The sequence below is a fragment of the Melopsittacus undulatus genome, chromosome Z (assembly GCF_012275295.1).
Source record: "Melopsittacus undulatus isolate bMelUnd1 chromosome Z, bMelUnd1.mat.Z, whole genome shotgun sequence".
Lineage (NCBI taxonomy): Eukaryota > Metazoa > Chordata > Aves > Psittaciformes > Psittaculidae > Melopsittacus > Melopsittacus undulatus.
In genome coordinates this window covers 60,997,346-61,020,414 of record NC_047557.1, presented here as the reverse complement: position 1 = coordinate 61,020,414, position 23,069 = coordinate 60,997,346, and the positions used below count along the sequence as shown (strand labels likewise).

Here is a 23,069-nt window from a genome sequence, read left to right as displayed (position 1 = left end):
TTGCAGTACAAGAAATTCTAGTCAAAACAACTCTTAATTGCAGTGGAAAGCTCTTACACAAGTCTCATTTGCTAGGAGAAGTATCAAGTATTCCTGATTTGAAGTGGTACTGAATGCACTGTATAGTTCCCATCACAAAGGGTTTTTGAGAGCTTGCAGATAAGTCTAATATCCTATCAGAAAGATCTGTAGGATGAAGAAAAACATTCCTAGATATAGTGAGGTTGCGTATGTATGTGTGCTTCATTCCCTTGTGTTAGCCCCAGTTAAAATTTTTATAACTAAGTATTTGATTTTCTCATCTCTTCTGCCCAATATTATGTTGAAACACCATTTAACTTCCTATTCTCAACTAATTTCAGAATTTCCATATGGAGTATATACTTAAAACTGCTTTTTAACAGCAAGTGATACATCAAGTGCTCAGAGGAAGAATGTCAATTTGGACACAACTGATGAGTAATTGACAGGCCTTGTCTCTCAAAGGAAAAAGTAGAAATGGTTTCTACTGAAGTGCATGCAGTGTATTTAAGTTGCTACTATATCAGAGAGGTTTCAAGCAAATGAAAGGCTCTTTGTGATTACTGAGTAATAACAAGTAAGTAACTGAAAATATGTCAATACTGGGAAAAGTTAAATCACAAAGTTGTTAGCTTCTCTCAGGGAGGGTGCGGTCTAGACGCTTGATTAACTTGGACAGAATAATCATGGGGTGTATTCAGATCTCATCACCATATCTACCTCTCCAGAGCAAAGGTTTTTATGTCACAGTAGACCTTAGGAACATTAGATAAGGAAGTACTTTGCACTGGACACATCAAAATGCATAGAAGATGTTCTTATTGCATAAACACCATTTAAATTTGTATCAGCATTTTTTTTGGTGTTATGTTGAAAGCAGTCTTTGTGAAAGACCATCTGCATTTCATGAAGATGGTTGCTTCCAAGCTGGTTGTGCCTATCCTTAAAATGCTGCAGTATTTTTGAACATAAAACTAATGACCTCAAGTTAAATTCTGTTTGCTCAGCCTTTGGATTCTGTTGTGAGAGTGTTTGTATCCTTATTTCTATGTGCCCTTTACTGCTTGCAAGCTGATCAGTCCCACAGTCCTGTAGGTCCTGCAGTCCCACTTCCTCAGTCTGTCCAGTGTTTTCCAAAGTCCTGCCAAGTGCAAGTGTCTGTGATATGATGGAGAAGGAGATACATGAGCAAAATATTTAGACACAGGCCTAGGAAAAGATTTTAGTACATTGGTCTTTTTTTTAAGACTGCCCAAGACAGCAGCTCGTAGACTCACAGAATGGTTTGGGTTGGAGGGGACCTTAAAAGATCATCTAGTTCCAACCCTGTGCCATGACACCTAAGTTGTCACTCTGTCATTTGGTATATCTGTATTTCTCTCTTTCCACTTTGAATCTGGATGTCATAGAATCATAGAATAGTTAGGGTTGGAAAGGACCTGAAGATCATCTAGTTCCACCCCCCCCGCCATGGGCAGGGACACCTCACACTAAACCATATCACCCAAGGCTCTGTCCAGCCTGGCCTTGAACACTGCCAGGGATGGAGCATTCACTACCTCCCTGGGCAACCCATTCCAGTACCTCACCACCCTCACAGTAAAGAATTTCTTCCTTATATCCAGTCTAAACTTCCCCTGTTTAAGTTTGAACCCGTTACCCCTTGTCCTGTCACTACAGTCCCTAATGAAGAGTCCCTCCCCGGCATCCTTATAGTCCCACTTCAGATACTTAGTCTTTGGCTCAGGATTCAGGCTAAAGATCTTCTGCCTGAGCTGGTAGAAAAGCAGCAAGGAACTGCATGAAAGATAGACCTTCTATAGCTGTGTTTTTCCCTGCTGAGGTATGCAGGCTGTTGCTGACCAGTAAGACTTGGCCTGATCTGACTCCATCCACAAACCAGAAAGTTTGGGTGGTAGCTTAGCTGCTTTGTACATACACGGTGCTTCCACTTCAGTGGAAGAGCACTTAAATATGACTTGCTGTTGGCCCCATGTTTGATACCCTGTGCATTTCAGGGTGAGGAGCAGTTTTAGAAGCCACTACCAGAAGAAAACAATTATGTTGTTTCTTTCCCCAAGCGTGGATGTTAAGAGCAGTTCATTCATGGTTTTTCTGTATGGTTTAGAACTGTTATGCACTTGCAGGTTGCACTGAAGGGGTTAGATTCTAAGTTTTAGGTTTCATTGCAGGCTGATATGAACTTTTGCAGAAATGTGTTACATTCTGTAATGGTCTGGGTTTCTTAAGGGATGGCAGGAAATAAAATAGAAACTAGAAGTATCTTGTTCATGAGAGCAAAGTCATTCTGGAGCTTATGCTGGAGTTACCACTGTATTTTCTGTCGATGCGCTTCTGATCAATACTCTGAGGGCACTTAGATGTTATTTAATGGTATTACTAGCAGAAATTTTCTGTCTTTTTCTTCAAACATCAATTTTAGTGGTTAGCATAAAGTAATTTAAGTAGTTGTACTGGAAAAGTAGTTTTAAACTCTCATCAATTATTAACTTTCTCTCTGTAGGCCACCTTATGTGTCTTTGCTGTACTTACACAGATGGATCTGAACTAGAGAATAATATGTAACATTTCATATGCTGACATGCTGCTTCTCTGGCTTTCCTGGTCTGAGTTTTGATTATTTTTTTTCAATGTATTGGGTGCTAAGAATCCTTCTTTTGTTGTTCAGCAGCGAAAGAAATGTAGGTAGCTGCTGGGAGAAACATCGTATGATTGATGAGTTTGTGACATTGTATTTGCTCTTCATCCTTTTTTCCTCTTCATCTTATTCCTATCCCATTTCCCACCAAGCTCTGCAGTGATTTTACACTTGTGCTTTCTAAGGCAAGTAAGAAAGACCACTCATAATAAACAAAGTTTCTTTGGCTTGTTTTTGAAAAGAAAATATTGAAGGAAGAAATTTTTTGGGTTTTTTTTTTTTTTTATTTCCCACTCAACATTTAAACCAGGCAGTTTTTCCCTTTTTTTTTGGCAGTGACTTGAGACTTCGGAGGGTTGCCGCCAGGGTCTGAATGACTGCAGAATTTAGACTCAGTCTCCTTCCCTTGTGTCTTCTAGATAAGTACAGTCAGACCATGAGTAAGTCTGACCCTTTCCAGTCCTTTCTCAGTCTTCCACAAAATAAATACAATTTGTCATGAAGCTCTACTTTGATCCTTTGATCTAGAGTATCCTTTTTCTTCAGCAGAGTCTTTCTGTGACAATAACAAAAAGCCTGCATTTTCATGTCAGGTGTAAGATACGATAGCCAGTCTCATGGCCAGGGAAAAAAGAGTTCTCTGTGTTTCAAACACAGGTTGTTGAGTGGGTCGGGCACTCATGCTGAGTGTCCAGGGCAGGTTATTCACCACTCTAGAGCTAAAGAAGGTCATCTCTGTGTCTGATCTCAAGAGGGGATGACTGGCTGCACTGTGGTGGGAGTAAGGCAGGCAGATGACTCGAAGATGATACTTGAAACCTGAATGTAGGCCGAGATGTGCAGAAAAGGTTTCCTGAAAAAGGTACCACTAGGGCTTTTCAGTACTCATCACAGTTGCTGTGTCTGGATGGGGCTGTGTTCATGTAGCCGTTTTCATTGTCTCTTTCTGCACTTAAACTCTGTGTAGGATGAATTTTAGGCAAGTAGCCTTCTCCCTCCAGCTGGGAATTGCACTTCTAATTTTTGCTGTGGCTGGAGTGAGAAACCTGCTGTGGCACTTCACCTCCAGAATAGCTGAGCCAGGTAACTTGTATGTTACTGTACAGGGAAGTTTGGTTTTTCCTTTCCTCCGAAGAAGTAGCATGAAAGTGCAAGAAAAGTGATCAGGGTTCATGAGCCTTGAACTTAATCTGAGATAATTCAGTTAAGTTCTCCGGGCTCTCCAGTACATTATCCCTTCCCCCCCCCCCCCCCCCCCTTCTTTTTATGAACTTGTATTATATGCGTGCTCCAGTTAAAAAAATTAACTAATGCAAGCCAGCCAAGAACTTCATGTCAGTCAGAGTTGGTAGGCTGCAGAAATGGACATTTCTGATTGGGTTGTTAGGAGTAGGAGATGGACTCAAAAGTTTTGGGGTAAATACCGAACTCGTACATAAAGTAAGAGTTCAAAGACTTTGGAGACAGAATGTTCTGGTAGACAGGTTGTCAGCGAGCATGGCTGGGAGCCTGGGTTCTGGACAGGCAGTTTCCTAGTCAATCAGAAACCAAGGGTTCTTCCAGATAGCATGGACTCCTGGGGAAGTGAGCTGGTGACATTGCTTGATTGGTCAACTGCTCTGAGTGATGTTCTTCATGCCTGGTAACCCAGATTTTTGTTGATTAAACTTTCAGCTATGTTCCTTTGATATCCCTTTCTCCTTGTGTTACATTTGGCAATCTTAATCTTGTTTACTTCATGGTGCCTTCTTGAAGTACAGGATTGTTTAGTATGGGGCACAGGGGAGACCACTGCTTTTGTCCTGATCAGCAAATTGACTGATGTGAAAGACATAATACTGAGCAACAGTACTGACTGTGGCAGCACTGAGCTTTTAAGAATTGTCTTGAGTATGTCTTTAGGGTATTTTGTGTACAAATGCAACTCTTCAGTCATCCCCAATTCAGTTAAGAATACTTAGGAGAGGAACTGTGATTCCAAGTAAGTCACAGAACACTGAACCCAAAGGAAACCTTTGGATTCATGGCACTGTGAATCATCAAGAAGCTGACCAGCACTTAAAAATATATACATTACATATTAAACCCCAAGAATTTTAGACAGACTTTTAAAGATTATTATTTTAAATAAAATAATAAGTATTTCAAATATATTTTAAGGGTGTTTTTTTGTTTGTTTGGTGGTTGGTTTTTTGTTTTTAAAGGGTGATATGCCTATATATTTGTTCTGAAGTTTAGTTAGTTTACATTGTATATATGCTGTCCTGTCTTGCAAGGTAAAACAGTTTCTGTGAATTGTAACTGGCACTATGAACGTTGTGGCTGATGATAACTTATGCATTCTTTGTTGGCAGGTTCCAGTTGCACACTGTTTTGGGTCTCCAGGACATTACAAAAGAAAGTTTTGCACTGTGTGCAGGAAGTCACTAGAATCACCTGCCCTTCGATGCGAAGGTAATGTAGAAAACCTTACCTGTTTAGCCATCTATGTGTTAGACTGTAATGCACACTTTGCTTACATTGCATACCTTGAAAGTATGTGTATATACACACACATGTGCACTCACTGTATTTGAGCAATTTTTGGGTTGTTTATCATCCACTCATTGTTCATGGAAATGTGTATGTCAAATCAAGGAATAATAAAGCAGTAGCATTCAGTAAACCACAATCTTTGTCAAACCTTGCTCTTTCATCTTTCCTCCAATTTACCTTGTGGTGTTGATGGTGTGCAATGAATCCATGCCTCAGATGTGCAATGAATGAGAGGATATTATGGCAAAAGAAAGACTTCTGTTGAAGTAATTTGTTTCTGTTTCCAGTGGAAGCTTTTGGTACAGGGAATCATCAAGTATTCATGTTTCTAAAACCTCCCCCTTTCTACAAAAGACTGGGGTATAACTTTTCAGTGTTACTGGTCTCAGATATCTGTTGATTGTAATAGGAATGAGGTGCCTTCAATTGAAAAGTATTTGAAAATATTATTTATCAAAATAGGACTGCTCTGAGTTCTGACATGGATTCTATGAAAAAACAATAATTAAAGAAATCACCCGCACACCATAATTTTTATTTGAAATATATGTTGGCATCAGTACTTTACTGATTTTGACATGAGGCAACTCTTTAATTACTGTAAATAGATAGTTTACTAAGAGAAGAACTGATTCTGCAGGGATTTGAGATACTTACAAAATTGCTGTCATGCTAAATGTAATGTCTTATTTAATATGATTGCCTATGAGTAGCGGAAACATTTCTCTTTGACTGGGGCATTTAGACTCTTAATGGTGCAGTAGTTTTGTTTCTGCTTTGTCTGGTGGGTTGCATAATGGAACTAAATTTATGTTCTGACCAGTGAGAATCTGTCTCTTAATATAGTTACTACATGAGTTGAGTGATATGGTGGGATGGTCAAAGAGCTACAGATGCCACAGTCTTTTCAGGTGATCTGTCTTAATAAGCCTCAGAACTTGTATGGCATGTGAAAAAAAGAGAGGATTTGAAAAGAAAATTTTTGCTAGCTGTGTCCTCTTAAACTCTTGAAAATAGTGTTAGTTAAGTGATCTATTTTAGTTAAAGCTTTCTAAATTTTGCTTTCATGTGCTTGCTCTCTTAATTCTTCTGTATTAGTGGTGTATCCATTGCAAGGAAATATTTATCTTTTCAGGCACTTCCATTTAAGTGTTCTTAAACAAGAAATGTGTGAAACTGTGGTTCTATTTAGTTACTACAAATGCCCAGACATTTTATTTCTTTTCTGGTTCGATGAAGGTTATGAATTATATTCCTCATATGGACTAAACAGTTTTCTTGGTTTATGTAGTGTGACTTGTTTGTTATCCTGTTTTCTGTATACTAGTAAGTCTACAGCTTGTTCCTCTGATACTTTACCAATTTGTAGCTAAAAAGGGACAGTTAAGGTTCATACAGTGCACAAGATTCTTCCTTTACTCTTCAAAAATAATTACAGAATTTGTTTTAAGCTGTAGAGCTTTAAAATCCAGACAGAGATGTTGAACTTTCTTTTTTTCTTACTTCTAATGACTCGTCTTAATAGTACAAGTCTGCTGTTAGTTATGATGTTGTCTTCTGATATTGAAATTTAAAGAACTTTTCCTGGAAACTTTGCCATAATTAACGTAGAAAAGAGGGTTAAGATGAAATTACCTTTTCTAAATAAATGATTGGCATAATTAGATGTACTTTCAAAATAATTTAAATAACTTGGTTTGTACTCTCCATGTCTTACAATAGAACAAATTTCCTGGAAGTAAATTGGAAATTTTCAGACAAATACTAAATGCTGTGGGTGCATGGTGGGGCATCCGTTTTCAGAAATGTATATTACCCCCTGGTGAGATAAGTACATACACTTCATCAGCAAAAAATTACAATGTGTGGACTCCAAATGCTGTTGGCAGTTACTAATTGCTTTAGAGAGAGGTTTTTGCTGAAAAAAACCTTCTGCGCTCTTACAAAATACAGCAAAAGGCAGCATGTGCCTGTGTTAGTAGTAGAAGTAATGATAAAAACTCCAATGCTTTTGTCGATTGCTTGAAGCCATAATTCTGTCTACAGAAACTTTTAGCATTAGTGAGGATATGACCCAAAGCGTCTAGCTTGCCTCGTAGCTGAATTGGCAAACCTGTAAAATACGTCCGTGAATATGAAGAAATGCGAGCTGATGAGGGACTGTGTCACACCTCATAGAGTTCTTCAGCTCGGTGAGGACGCGCGGTATGGGGAGCTGTATGTGAAAGCTTGAAGTTGACTGTTGAAACAGGCTTTGCTTTGGTGTGATCATGGTCTTCTGCAGGGATAGAATAAGATGGTGTTAGTGCTGATGGCCTTTTCTAGAGCCCAGAGGGTGATTTCAAAATAAGGTATTTTTCTCTGTGTAATTTAAGACTGTTTTAAACATGCTTTCAGATAACGTGTGTAGTTGCCACCTCCCAGTTTTCAGTTTACAGTCTTAAAATTTTTATGATATGCTTGAAACAATAACCTATTTGAGCAGAACAGAAAAACATATTTGAAGAATTTCATGTTGCTTCTTATTTTAATGTACTCAACAAAAAATCGAATGCCTTCTGGAGTACTTGTATACACAATCAGCTGGAGGAGGATCTTTTTCATCTGTTCCTCTCTGTGTGATCCATAGAGAATTTTCCTAACTCTTGCAGTAATGAAGCTAGGTATTGACATATTTTAGTTGGGTTTTTTTTTGGTGTTTGTTGGATTTTATTTGTTTGGTTTAGGGTGGTTTTTTTTTTTTGTTTATTTGGGGACTGCGAGTGAGGCAGGAGTCCTGGTTGTGAGCAGGAGGGGGGTGTGCTACCTCCATGCTGCTGTTTTGGCAGGCATATCCCCTGCTTTGCTGGTGCTGGAGACTCAAACTCATCTCTTGTTTCCTTATGCTTCTGAAAGCACCAGGATATAATAAATGGGCTAGGCAGCAGAAAAGTGTCTGCTGTTTTGAACCCACTCATGAAGTGCCTGCTTGCTCTGCAGTAAGGTTTGGAAAAGGGTTTGTAAGAGGAATGGAGTATTGCTTCAGGAAGATATTACTTTACACTCAAGACTTGATGGTATTTGGATGTAGAAGGAGAGCTCTCTGTTAATGCTTCTAACATTCAGGTTGTTTTGGTTTTCCTGAAATCAAAGTAGACTTCAGGCATGGTTATATTTGAGTAGGCAGCGATCCCTGTGAAACTGTGAGACGAAGCTGTAATAAGCCGAACAGTTGTTACAAATCTAACATGCTGTATTGGAGGAAATACGGCAATTGCTTGTGAGCAAAATTAGTTCAGCCTTTCCTTATACTTGCTGCATCAATTTAGCCCAAAGGAAATGGAGCAACAGACAGGACAGTGCTGATAAACGTCCTTTATTGCCTGTCTTTGCTGAATGGAAAAGAGCATAAAGGAAAGCATGGATGGTACAAAAAGGTAGTGGAGGAGTCTTGGAGGGAGAGAGGGAGGGAAGGAGGAGCTGCAAAAACCCAGAGATTTCCAGCTTAAAGAAGTTTTCTTGTTTTCATGCTTTTAGTTTGTGAGCTGCATGTGCACACAGACTGTATCCTGTTTGCTTGCAGTGACTGCCGGCAGTGTCACCAGGATGGGCACCAGGACCATGTAAGTGTGGATGCCTCTGAAGCAGAAAGTGGTCACACGTTTTTGGACACTTTCTTGGTGTGAAAACATGGGCTAGAGGAGGGGGAGGAGCCTCGGCATTTGCTTTCACATGCTGCCCATTGTCAAAGCACGATTGTGCTTGTTGTCAGGCAAAGGAAGCTGTGGCTTCAGAATGTATCACAGATAGTGAAATGACCTTAAGTCTGAACGCATTCACGATGCTTATTTGAAACCATGCTGAAACATCTGTGCGATATATAAAATATCCTAATTAAAAATAATAATAAAAAACCAGCATCTTATTTAAAAATCTGCGTTGCAGAAGCTGTCGTGAAGCTTTGTTTTTGTATATGTGGATCTGTTTGCTACATTGCATCCCTGGCAAACATTATCATGTTCCTCAGGCTTCCTGCAGTCTTGTCTGAGGCAAGGCTGCCTAGCTTCTCACTGTAAAATATATGCATAATGCTGACCTTTTAGGATTACTTTTTTGTTAAGAATATTGGCTTTGGTGGACTGTGAAGAAAAGCACTAAGTGATAAATTTTTTGATGGTTGGATAAGCTTCTTTTGGTGAAATTTAAAGTTGTTCAGGTACATATTTAGACTGAGAAAATACTTAATGTAGTCTATGTTGCTGTTTCCTCAGAGCTGTTTGAATGGTTGATTTTAAAGTTAAGTTGAAGATGCTTCTATATGTGTCTTTTGAGCAGGGCCTGTTGTGTTAGGATGAGGGGTGATGGTTCTAAGCTAAAAGGGATGAGGTTCAGGCTGGATGTGAGGAAGAAGTCTTTCAGAGTAAGGGTGGTGAAACACGGTCACAGGCTGCCCAGAGAGGTGGTGGATGTGCCATCCCTGGAGACATTCAAGGCCAGGCTGGATGTGGTTCTGGGTAATCTTATCTAGCGTACAATGTCCCTGCTCATTGCAGGGAGGCTGGATTAGATGAGCTTTGAAGGTCCCTTCCAGCCCAAGCTATTCTATGAGTATGATTCTGTGTGTTTCATGTAACGCTAAATTGTGATGTGTTCCCCCAGGATACCTATCACCACCACTGGAGGGAGGGAAACCTCTCTTCAAGTGCACGTTGTGAAGTTTGCAAGAAAACCTGTGGCTCCTCTGAGGTGCTCTCTGGCATGAGATGTGAATGGTGTGGCATCCTGGTATGTTGTGCTGTTGCATGTATTTGTAGGAAATATATATATATATATATATATATATGCACATGCTTTTATAAATGCTTTATATAAATATACTTTATTTGTACACTTTATAGATATATTTTGTATACACTTTATACATACACCTTATTTATGCACTTACATTTGTGAGATAGATGCAAAAACATATTTTTTAAATCCCCCCATTACTGATTAAAATGAGCAATTCTCAAAATCAGATAAAATTTATATAAATCCAGTGGAACTAAAATTTATGAGGGACAAATTATTATAGATTTCTGATTATAAACGTGCAGAAAACCTTACTTTTCCTGTGTGAAATCAGAATTTCTTTCAAATCACACAAATTCTGCAAAGTCAGAGACTTACCATTCTGATACTATTATTTCTCTTTTAGTGTAGAATAGTTCTTAACCTGTGTGGCTGTGGTTTTTTTTTTTAAGTTGTCAGTGTTCTGTTTTCTCCTTTCACATGATGCATATTTAATTCCTGTGCAACATGATGGTACGCTTCAATAATCCCCATGAAAGGCAGAGCTTTTCATGTGCTGATACGCAGTCTGCAGTGTAGGTGACAGCTGGTACATCCACTTAATGGTATCATTTATTGAAATATGATGAAAGTGCAAAGTTGCACCAATTGGGGTGGGAACTGAAAAGTATATGTAGTAAATCATTAATTTGTCACTCAGTGGAAGATGAGGTACTTTATATAATAATAATTTAAAAGGAGACCCTGAGGTTATTCACTATTTCAGGTATGATTTGAACAGTTTATTTTTAAATTTAGTTCTGTATTTTTTAACCTGATCCATGATTTCTGAGGTGGGAGTAGCTATCCTTAAGAATAGTTTGGTAAATCTAACATGGTATGTGTATCCACTAACACAGAAGAGCTCACATAAGTATAAAGGCAGAAACGAGCCATTCATATTTTGGAATAAAACTGCAGTGTTATCTCTGAATCTGCAAGTGTGAGAGGATATTGCTATTTGCAAGCTATTCAGTATAACCTTCTTACCTTTCGCACCTCCTCCTCAGTGAATATCCATATAGAATGGAAGATCCAGGGTTTGAGACCAAAACTTTACACTTCTCCAGATAGCTGTACAAAACCAGCTGTATTTTTAATAGAGCAGGTTTGCAGTATTTGGTGTTTCCTCATGTGTTAAGACTTCCGATTGTTGGTTATATAAAAACTGATGGAACAAATGAAAATTGAGGATGAAAAATGGATCACTCATTTCATGAAAGTGATTTACAAAAGGTCTATATGTGTCCTAGCCTGGGGTGTGCAATTTTTAGTTTAGTTATAAACTAATTTGCTTTCTTTGTGTCTCACTACATTCTTAATTGATGCTTCTGTTTACAGGCTCATGCTGCTTGCTACGTAATTGTCGCACCAGAATGTACTTTTGGAAGATTAAGGAATATGATTCTGCCTCCAAGCTGTGTGCAGTTATTTTCTCGCAACTTCAGCAAACTGCATTGTTTTCGAGTTACAGAAAATTTGCAGACAGAACCAGGTAAATCTGTCAAAGTTGCAGGTGATGACAGGTATGTTTAACGTAGTGTTGTAATTCCCTCAAGCATGTGGTTGCTAATTTTCAGTGGCTTTTGTGGCAATACTGTCACTTCGTGATATTTCTAGGACAGGGTACAGATTTTTAAATGCAGAGTGTGTGCAAAATGCTGAAACTTCTGCTTACTTGTGCAGGACAATTTGAAAACTGTTCTTTAAACAGTAAGTATGGTGTAAGTGAAAACATAATATCCAAGCATTTGTGTTACCAGTGTTATCATTGCTTACAAACACTTGCTGATATGCATGTTTCTTTTTATTTGGCGCATCATGTGTACAGATACTTTTATTTGCCTCTTTGATTAAGCATCTGCCCTTTTAAGATTTCTAGGCTGAAAGGGAGTTGTGTGTTTAGCAGGGTAACGTTCTGCTGCCATCTAGAGTGTATGTTTGTTTAGCAGCTTTTCAGGAATGAATTTTTTTTAAGCCACTGAAGTATTTTCTAATCCATATTTTGATTATTAAGTTCTTGTAAATCCTTTCTTTTGGTGCTTGAATACAATAGGAAAGCAAATAAAAGGTAGGCAAGATACAGGTCGTGGAAATTAAATATTTGCAGCTGCACTTTTCTCAACCTGGCAGGTTGTTCTTGAGCTTTCTACTTGACATAGAGGTTTGGTTTTGATGGTCCCTAGCAGGAGCTGTGCGTTCTCATGTGCAAAAGCTACAGCAGGAGTCCTACTACTGCATAAACTGCTTGACCCTGAATCTATATAATCTAGGTACACTGAAGTGACCTATGAAATTGTAAAGGGGCAGAGGAGGCATTACATTGCTTTTTGTAGATTGTTTTTTTTTACAGCAAGTTGTTTTTCTTTTTAATGACTTGGCTTGTTGGTGGGGGAAGGTAAAGTACAGCATGTACTTGAAAGTCTGGGAATTCCTAATGCTTCCAACATAAGAAATACCAGAAATAAACAGTCTGGATGAACTTGGTTTTGCTGTGTCGTGCAGGCATGGTCCTTCAGCAGTTCTCACACTGCAGCAGGGACATCTCCTGTTGCCACAGCTGGTGAAGGACATTGCTCTTAAGATTCTTGAAAGAAGTCTTCGCTGTCACCTGGATGAGTTAGCTGCTGCAGACGCAGCTCTTCCTAAGCTGATGATTGGGAAGTGGCAGATGACCTGTCATAGACAGAGGATGAACATATCATCATTGACCTATTGAAGAGCATTTGTCTGGATTAGCTTTTGCCACTAAGTAAATGCTACTCCTCCCCACCAACATTCGGTAGACACCTCTGTGATGAGAGTTGCTTTTCAAAACCAGTGTAGATTTCCCTACTATCCCAACGGAGGGAGAAAGAGTAATAAAAGAAAGATGTCAGCTTCTTCCCATCTGAACTTGGAAAAGGTTAGGAGCAATCAGAAAATCTATAATTTCTTATTATTATATTTACATATTCTTTTTTTAATTTTCTTCTGTCTGAAGTGAAATTCCAGAAGGCATTCAGCTTCCATTTATTTCAGTGTCTTTAAAGACGGTATTATCTACATTTCTCTCCAGCCTGAAGCTTAACCTGTTTATTGACTGTAACAGGGAAAGTATTGCAACCTGTCTTCTGTATTTTAAAACCCCCAACTCAAACATTATTGTTAGTATTTTCTGTGGTCAGTTGAAGCGTTACCCAAACACTCCAAATCTGACATGTAAGGTCCTAGTTTTTAGTGAGAGTAATGAACTGCTGTCAAAGTCCTCTTCTGGAGTGCAGTAATTTCTTTCTATTTGGGTTTTTCAAGTACTGAAATTATATATATTTATTTAAACTGCATAATTCTGATTGGAAGGCTGTTACTATAATTCTTGGACTGATCTGTGTTTTAAAACTTAATGGTAACCATATATGTTTTGGTCATGGGCAAACACCACAGCTTGAGAAAGGGATGAAATGCAGTATCTGCAGTGTTAAAACTAATAGTAGAAGGAGTTCAGGTGTGCCTTCACTGTAATTAAATGCTAGTGTAGGTTTGGGTTTTCAATGCTCTTTTTGTACTATGGATTCTTCTTTTTGTACTATGGATTCTTACTTATGGATTCTTCTTAGGCAGAAGAAGAAAGCATGCTTTTCTGACTGGATTCTTTTGTTTGATGGAAATCATCCTTAAATGACAGACACTTCCTTCCTGCCTCCCCAGTTCAAATTAACAAGAAACCTTTCTCAAAATCTTTCTGTTTTTACAGATGAAGATGATGATGTTGATGGGTCAACACAGGGATCAACCAAAGATGTCCAGATTTCGACAGATTCAAGTAAGCAGAATTTCAGTAAGTGCTAGATAGTCAGCTGCTCCAGTCTTTATTCGTATAATCTTAACTTACTTTGCCTTGTGAGAAAATTTTAGGTGGTTATTTTTCTAATGCTGGGTATCAGTTTTGGTCCAACAAAGTTTTGATCCAACATGTTTATTTGGGGTCTTACAAATATCACTATTTTCTACTGGTAGATTGGCATAAGTGACAATCTGTTCATAACCCTGACAAACAGATCATTTCTCTCAACTTGGTAATCAAAGAAGAAAGCTTAGTGTTAATAATCCATAAACAACCAATCAATTTAAAGAGCAGGGAAGCTTGTCTTTTCAAGGCCTTTTTCTTTTAAGATATCTGGATGCCAATCTTGCTGAAGACACCCAGTGATACTGGGATATTTGCTTCTTAAGCAGTTAAATTCTTATGTGTGTGAAATTTTCTGGGGTTGGTATTAGCCAAACAGTTACCTTTCAGAAGATGAAGCCAACCACAATTTAAGGGCATTCAGCTCCCTGCATCCATATTAGGAACTAGAAAAACATGCAACAGCTGTCAGTCTGGTTTCTGGAACTATGTACGCATGGGTCACAGTGACCTGCACTCCTGCTTCAGTTTGCATGTGACCAGCTTCCTTTATCTCCCCTTATCCCTCTATTATCCCATATTTGATCCTTTAAAATCACCGTCCCTTCTTCTGCCTTTGGTTTCACCCTGAACAAGTCTTGTATAAACCTAGAATGCTCTTCCCATGCATCTCAAAGTCCCACAGCCTGAGTGACTACCTCAGTTGGTAGTCTTCTGTGGACTCTCATGGTGGTATCACCCCCAGCCCATGGGGCTGATGCCCTTGCCTGAGGTCACATTGTGGCTTCTCTGATAATTTGACAAAAATTTTTGGGTTCACTGCCAGTTGTTGTGTTGTGCCTCTCTGCATGTCATAACCTATCAAAATAAACACGTCAGAGTCAACGTTTATCATGCTAGACCCTTTCCACCCGTCTCTAACTAATATCATTCTTGTGAGTCAAGAGTGATGCGCTCATTATCTTCTGTGTGTTGACTCAGTTCATGTGCCACGTCTTTTGGGATGTTAACGGTACTCTCCCTCAGGAGTGTCTGAATTACATTCTAGAATATTGTAGCTTTCCTTAGTTTAAGCTCTCAACATTTTACAGGTGCATATTTTTAAAAGAAGTGGAAGCAAGTCAGGAAAAAAATAAGAATAATACTGACTTGTAAAGACATGATTTCTGTAGGAAAAAAGCCATAGGAAAGGGTGCAAAGTCTGTAGATAATAACTAGGAGAAAAGTAGAATTAAGGGTCTGCATTCCTTTTTATTTCTTCTCTATTGTAGTAGAATTGTTGAGTGAAGTGTAAAGTTAGAAGGTTTAAATCTTAATTCTGGGAGCTGAAGTATGCTAAGTCAACCATGAAACTTAGCCTACCAAGATACTGAAGCCAAAGGCATAAAATGACCATAAAAACAGCTCTACACTTTCTGAGATAATGCATTTAACAGATGTACAGAGCAAGTTTGGAAAAGGACTGTAAATCTTTGTGACTGAGAACACGAGCCAGCTTTTAAGGATTTGTCTACACTGTGAACAATTAGAGGGGAACTGAATGTTACAGGGATGGTAGGATAAACATCATGTGGATGATCTCATTAGTGTAGTTAGTTGTATTGCATGGGAACGAGTTGAGCCCCAATGTCCATTTTTGCACTGAAATATGTCCTGGTTAATCCAGTAATATGTAACTGATAAAACTGTTCTGTATTGACAGATCTCAGCTGCAGGTGGAGGTAAAAAAAGGAATTAAAAGAGCTCCTTAGTGGTGGCCTTCAGGGATATGCATTTTCTGTCCATTCTGTGATGTTCAACTAAGTTTCAACCAGCAGAGATTATTCTTGTTTTCCTGGAGACAGAATTCATTGGTTTCAGCTTAGATGCAAGCACAATGTAATCTGTCAATCTTAAGAAGTCAAAGGCAAACTTTTGAAAAACATTTTCATTACTTCATGACAATATGAAGACTTAGTGGAGGCAGGAAGGAAAAAAAAAAGATTTGTTTTATATATGAACAAAGGAATCTCAGAGGAGCTATCCCAGTAATTCCTGAAATAAAAGAATGCTTTAAGAGCTCTTACTTGTGTGTTGATCTGCAGGGATCTTGGAACATGAAAAGGCCTAATCATGTGCCTGGGAACATGATTCTGCCCTAATTGCTTGCCAGGAATCAACAGAAGCTGAGGGTACTTCACCGCTGTACAGTGAAGCTTAGGCAGCTTTTACCTATTTTAAAGCTAATTCATCATATATAGTGATTGAGGGAGATTGTCTTCAACTTCTTTCCTCACAAAAGCTTCTGTTAAGTGGTACTTCAGGATACTAATTTATGAGTTGAATTGCTGTACCTGGTGTCATGTCCTGAGACAGCTTGCTTCACCTGCATTTGGAGATATTTTAGAAAAGAGGATTATGCTTGACTGTATTGATGAACTATTGCCTTAAGTGCTGGAAGAGTTTGTCTGTTTCCTTTTTTAGCTGAAATGCCTGTAACTACTGGGAGAAAAAAAAATTAGTGTTCTGAAAAATCACATTACTTTTATTTTGCTTCACTTTCCCCACTGTGCTTCTTTTTCTCTCCTTCACTCACCCCCCTACATCTGCCTTTTCTGACACTTCATGTTGCCCACTGTTGTCACTTGTAACGAAGTTGTGTTTTGTGCTCTTCCCCAACTTGTCTCTTCCAGTTCACTTCCTTCCTCAAGCACAATATTTAGTCCCCAGTGTTGCTACCCGTTTGATTTGATTCTTTTCCAGCCTGCCTGACCTTTTCTTGTTCCTTAAATCCCTTCCCCCCTCATCCTTGATGTCTCACACCAATTGGTAGTCAGAATGTTGGCTGCTCTAGATGTCTATTTCAGGGAAGGTAATCACCTCTTCTTAACTACTTCCTGCAAAATATAAAGAGGTTTTATGGAAAATCTCTTCAAGAAGAAAGAGTGAAAGAATCTGTCGTTCTGTAGCATTGTTGTCATGAGGCTATGGAGAGATACTCATAAATGTTATTAGCTAGTGTTAATTTATTCTCTGGCTTAGGGGTCCTTATGACAGTGCTTACTAGATTAAAAATTTAACTGTGGATGCTTGAGAGTGACGCAAAGATCCGTGCTTTGTGAGTTGTTTCTGTGATTGTGCATTCTCTTTGCTTTAACATTCTGCTAGTCTTGGTGCTTAAGTACAGTTTCTCCATAGCAGTCCAATGGACACATGTACAGACGTATTTCAGGAGTTGTACTGAGCACTCAACAGCCTCTCTGGTTCTGTGTGTGTGCAACCCATTTATCAGACAAGGATACATGAAGAGTGTGGGCCTCTCCTGGGAATCTCCCTGCCCTGAGTGTCTCTCAGCACTCTCTGGCTGCATTCTAAGTGTCCAATCCAAATGTGCCCATCTTTCTCAGGACAAAATGCAGCCATCAAAAGAAAACCCTCTTGGAAAGAGGTTTTAGAGGAACCTATCTGAGGAGAGCAGTGAGGGCTGTGGTGTTGCCAGTAAACTTATTTTCCACAGCCCCTGTTTTGCCAGGTTGCTGTGCATCTGCTGAGAAAGGTTGATCTAATGCAATGGCATTTCATATTTCTGAGTCATCAGCTTACTGCTTACTTATGTTTTGTCCAAAACCTGCTGACATTATGGAGGAGACCTTGTAATTCCGCAAGCAGGAACAAACTGTTTTCAGGAAGAGGTAAGGACAGCTTGTATGGATTTAAGGGGTTTATCCTTTAAAGATACTTACAAAACATTCAGTCATTGTACTCAGCTAAAATGGCATACAGATACCTAAGCGTGTCACATGTTCCTCTGAAACATCACTGAAATTGATTTCAAGCCCTAAAGCTAGAGGGAGAAGCAGGTGAAACCAGATGAAGTGGTGATACACATGGCAGGTGTTTGGAAAACAAGTTCAAGAGAAGTTAAACACCTGCAGATGGCTCTCTTAGCACGGGAACATCTGGAGAAAGACCAGTCCGGGATTATGAAAGATTCTCTTCAAGACCAATAAAAGTACATAATTCTTACCTGTTTTATTGCTGCCTTGTAGGTTATGAATAGTAATACTGAAATAAACCAAAATTTGCCCGTGGTAATTCGAAGTAGCACTGGCTAGACAAGAAGAGCAGAAACAGGTAGCACAAGTTTTCCTTGTAAGAATGGTCCTTCCTTGGTAAGCAGTGTCTCTTGAGAGTAAATTCCACCAATATATTTGGTGTAGGCCTCTAGTAGAAAAAACATTCAGGATAGCAACATTTTCCTCTCTGCCACAAGCCACACATAAGTCTTTTCAGAACTAAGCCCTGTCTGTGGGGATTTGGAAGACAAAAGACATGAACTTTGGACTCATCAAATGCTGCTGATACTTTTCCCAGGAAAATTTGGTATCTTAGCCTCCAAAATCAAATTCCATAGTTCTGCAAATTATGCCTGGAGTCGACCTTTTTGTAGTTGTTTTCCCCCTGAATAGCATGTACATGAAGAACAGGTTTTTCTCAACTCAGTATCCCATGATAAGAAAATAAGTGTATTTCAGGAGAAAAACTGATACTGTGTACTCTGATTAAACAGGAAAAGATAAAATACATTCAGCAATGAATTGTCAGTATTATGAAACAGGCAGTAACTCCTTTAAATACCAAATTTTTTATCTGCATCCAGTGCATATTAGCAATTTTTTTTTATACTAAGTAGCAGTATGTAGACTTTGTGAGTTGTTTGTAAGTAACTGTTTGTTCTTTTGTTAATGTGTCTCCAGAAGCTCATGTGCAAGAAAGTCATCATCTTTCACCAGGTTGCAGTAAAAGTGACCCCTGTGAGGAGGACAATGACAAAGTTAAACATGATTTTTGGCTGATCAATTGAGCTTGGTTTGTATGAAAGATTACATTAAGGAAAGCAGGATTGAGCATACTGTGTATTTAGCTAAGGAATGTAGTCAAGCTAAGGATGTTACTACTGGTCTGTGGATCTAAACCCCTCCTTGCAGACCAGTTTATTTTAAGAACCAAGGCAACTTTTTTCAGCATTTGGCTGGTCTTAAGAAGCAAATTGCTTGTAAAAAATTTTCTAGTTAAATTGCTAGGGATTCTCTCAGGCCAGCTAGTATCTAATAAGAGCAGACTACAAAGGCAGTTTGAATGAAAACAAGTACCAAAACTTGAACGAGTGTTTTCGTTATTGGATGGTTGTCTACCCTCTGGATTGCTAGAGAAAACAGTAGAGATTTTGATAGTGCTACCGAAGTTTATACTCAACATTGGCTGTGCTGTCAGTAACCAGCATTTGCTGTGCTTTCTCAAGTTGTGTTAGCCCTAAAGAATGTTGCTCAAGACGCAGTGTGTCTTTTGGTTAAAATTTGTCTACGCTAAAGTCACCAGGTGAACGACTGACAGAAATCTGCTTCTAAAAAAATTACACTTAATCCAGCAGGGTTTAAAGCAGTGGAACACCTTCTGATGCGTGTTACAGTCTCAAGGCAATGGTGGTAGAATTTCAAGGGTCCTTCAGAAGTGAGAGATATTTAAATGTTCCTTATGACTAAAAAAAACCTGACAACAGATGCTCCCACTATGTTGATCATTGGAATTTGAAAAGATAAAATCACCTTGGTAATACTGCTTTTCATATCTAAAAAAATACCTGGGAAGTTCCAATGTGTCATATATCTTGTATCCCAAGCTCACTTCTCCAGTAGAATAATTCAGTCTCAGTGCTGTAAAGAGTATACATTGCATGTGGAAATTGTGTGATTATTTTCCTTAAACAGATGTTGCAAATAGTTTCAGCTAACTACTCTCAAACATGTACTTGAGGAATAGTCATATAGGAAAGAAGAAATTAGAGCTGTGCTTCCAAAGGTCATCCTTCTTGACAGGAGCCAGAAATAAACCTGCAAAACAGGAAGTCTGAAGATCTGTCATGTTGTAGATGCTATTTAGAAAGGAAGTAACTTTTTCTTTTTCAATGTGACTTTCATTTAGGATTTTAGTTCCTTTGCTTCCTGCTTAAACCATTTGTGTTTTCACATCAATGTCTAAGTGGAAACCAGTAACAAGTGGTGTCCCTCAAGGGCCCATACTGGGATAGTGCTATTTATTATCTTCGTCAATGACAGAAAGTGGGATTGAGTGAACCCTCAGTAGGCTTGTGGGTGACATCAAGCTGAGTGGAGCAGTTGGTTCGCTGGAGGGAAGGATTGCCATCCAGAGGGACCCTGGCAGGATTAAGGAGTGGGCTATGGGGGATGAGATGTCCATTCCTTTGTGAAAGGCTGAGAGAGTCGGGTTTGTCCAGCCCGGAGAGTAGAAGGCTTCAGGGAGACCTTATTGGAACTATTTAGTGATTCAAGGGAGCATATAAGAACACTGTAGAGAGACTTTTTACCAGGGCCTGTAGTGACAGGACAAGGGGCAACTGTTTTGAAATGAAGGATGTCAGATTTGGACTGGACATAGTAAGAATTTTTCTGTGAGAGAGACACTGGACCAAATTACCCAGAGAAGTTATGGATGCCCCATCACTGGAAGTGTTCAAGCTCAGGTTGGACAGGGCTTTGAGCAATCTGATCAAGTGAAAGAGGTCCATGTTAGGATGTTTGAACTATATGATCTTCAAAGGCCCCATCTAACCCATATGTTGTGAATCTATGATCTTACTTTTTATCTTCCTTTCTTTGTACAAGCACCCCTTGTACAGGGGTACCCCTTCACAGGCTGAGATTGGAGGCAGTATGAAGATTATCTAAGCCAACCTGCTGCTCAGGCAGGGTCAATCAGAGCATTATGTCCAGGGTCATGTCCAGTTGGGTTTTGAATATCGCTGAGGATGAGACTTGAGTACCCTTCCTGGACAACCTGTTACAGTTTCACAGCAGAATTTTTTTTTCTTAGGTTTAAATGTAATTTGTTGGGTGGTTGTTTTTTTTTATTTGTGTGGTTTTTAATTTATTTATGAATTTTTAGTTGTGCCCATTGCCTCTTGTCTGTTCACCTTTACACCCTCCATTAATTACTTATATATATCAGTAAGACATCCCCCTCCGTGATCCTTCATGCTCTCTCAGCCTCCCCTCATCTCAGAGATGTTCCAGACCCATTATCACCTTCCTGCGCCCTCCTTTCATTCCTTCCAGTACATCTGTGTCTGTCTTGTACTGAAGAGCATAGGACTGGGTACAGTTCTTCTGGTGAGGTGTCAGAAAGGTTCAGCAGAGTGAAATAATCATCTCTGTCAGCCTGCTGGCAGTACTGTTACTAATGCGGCTCTGAATGCTGTTGCCCACTTTGCTGTGAGGCAGAGCTCTGAGCATCCCCGCTGCTCACACTTGGAGAGGCTTAGTAAGTGGACAAGTCTAAATTGAAAAACAAAGCCTGTAGCTGTCACATCTCAGAATAATGAGAAATAAAGGTAGACAGAATGAAGGTAGCAGGATTTTATTTTGAGGGTTAGAGTCTTGTGTTAAAAGACTGTTTTCAGACATAGTGTTGGATGAACCTTTAGTTCTGCACCAATCTGCCTTTGTTTGAAGTGACAGAATAGAATATACACTGAGACAGGAATTAGGTGGATTAGACACAGTGTACCTGAGTTCCAGGCTCTAGGCAGCTTGCAGAGCATCACTGCCGTTACTCACTGCATTCTTCCCCTTTTAATCTGTTGCTGCAGCACTAAGATTCCAAATGATGCACATTTCTGCCTGGGATTTTAGCTTGCTTTTTTCAACCATCACTTAGGAGTGATGTGGTTTTCTGCTTCTCCAGCTCCAGCTCTTCTTTTTAATCCTTATAAGACAAATGGTAGTTTGTTACTGAGATCCTTCAACCCTAGATGCCGTTATTAGACAGCAAAAGTTTTTCAGTACTTTCTGCTATACTACAAAGTATTTCCAAGCTCTAAGAAAAGGATGGAAGTAGATTCCAGCACGTGACATACCTCTCCTTTACAATGTGTGTTAACAAACTGCATGATTAACCTGTTGTGTGTACAGTACATCCGGTGTACATAGCTTTCAGTTAATACTTCTAACATTTCAAATCCTCAGGTGATACCTTCTAGTGATTTTATTACTTCATGATGAATACAGCTGTACAGATTTGCTGTGAGATCAGTCTGTAACATAGTGTTACAGTAAACAGTTCATTATGACTTGTAAACAGTTCAGTCCAACCTTGCAAATACAAAGGGCAAATTCTGACCATGGATAACAGTCACGTCTGTTGTAAAGCATGGGCTCTCTGGGAAGTGCATGAAGGAACCTGCAAAACTGAACAGCCCATCAGGTGTCTTCATAAACATGTGATGAGTAGAGGACACAAGGTCTGTCTTGTTGGAATCTCCTCTCTGGTCTGGATTGATTAATTTCTTGCCATAGATTGAAAGGACACATATTAGACTTCTGTGAGAGAAACTTGTCATACTTTGGATTGTTCCGAACTCGAGTCTTAACTCATGTTTGTGAAAGGCGAGCCTGAAATGCTTAACTTTTCACCCTTTGAGAGATGTCTGTGCAACAACTTGAGCTCCGTGATTTGAGCATGGATTTGATAAGGCTTTAGTGAAATGAAACACAGCAAAGAGTTGTGGTTCTTCATTTGCTGTACCTTCTTTCTTGTAGTTTTTCTCTTGTTCCTGCATTTTCTCCTGTTTCTGTACAGTTCACCAGCTATTTTAAAGGCTTTCTTCGGAAGGGTGCTCTCAGAACTTGCAGTGCTTTGGGAGCTGTTCTGAAGGTGATGGTACTCTGTCTTGGTTTTCATGTTGTTGAACTGGTCAATAATAAAAGCAGTTATGAATGGTGAGGATAAAAAAGAGGCAACATGAGCAGTATAGTTATATATGGACACATCAAAAGACAGGACAAAGCTGTGATTATTTGAAATGCTTTTCCTGCTTTCCTTCCCCCGGAAGTAACAAAACAAAAATTAAAATATTCAGCCTCAAAGCTTGTAATGAAGAAGCAGTTCAGTATATTAAATGCAGGGGGGTTTATAGTTTCATTATATGCTTCCTACTCAGGTAGCTTTATGATTTGAAGGGTGTGTTATTGAAATGCAGTAATTGTTTTCATTCAGGTAAACAGACATTAAAGATATTTGATGGCAATGATGCCGTGAAACGCAACCAATTTCGGCTGATCTCAGTTCCAAGGATTGCGAAAAATGAAGAAGTTGTGGTAA

At 39.1% G+C, this 23,069-nt stretch overlaps 1 protein-coding gene across 1 annotated transcript in view; it reads left to right on the top strand.

Annotated features, from left to right (window-relative positions):
* The window catches only part of DGKQ (diacylglycerol kinase theta), a 79,091-nt gene that overhangs the window by 28,270 nt on the left and 27,752 nt on the right, over nucleotides 1-23,069 (top strand). The window contains exons 3-8 of the mRNA XM_034073044.1: nucleotides 5,035-5,134; nucleotides 8,732-8,817; nucleotides 9,854-9,979; nucleotides 11,369-11,522; nucleotides 13,761-13,829; nucleotides 22,965-23,065. Of these exons, the coding sequence (XP_033928935.1) occupies nucleotides 5,035-5,134; nucleotides 8,732-8,817; nucleotides 9,854-9,979; nucleotides 11,369-11,522; nucleotides 13,761-13,829; nucleotides 22,965-23,065 (636 nt within the window). The remainder of the gene's footprint in view (nucleotides 1-5,034; nucleotides 5,135-8,731; nucleotides 8,818-9,853; nucleotides 9,980-11,368; nucleotides 11,523-13,760; nucleotides 13,830-22,964; nucleotides 23,066-23,069) is intronic.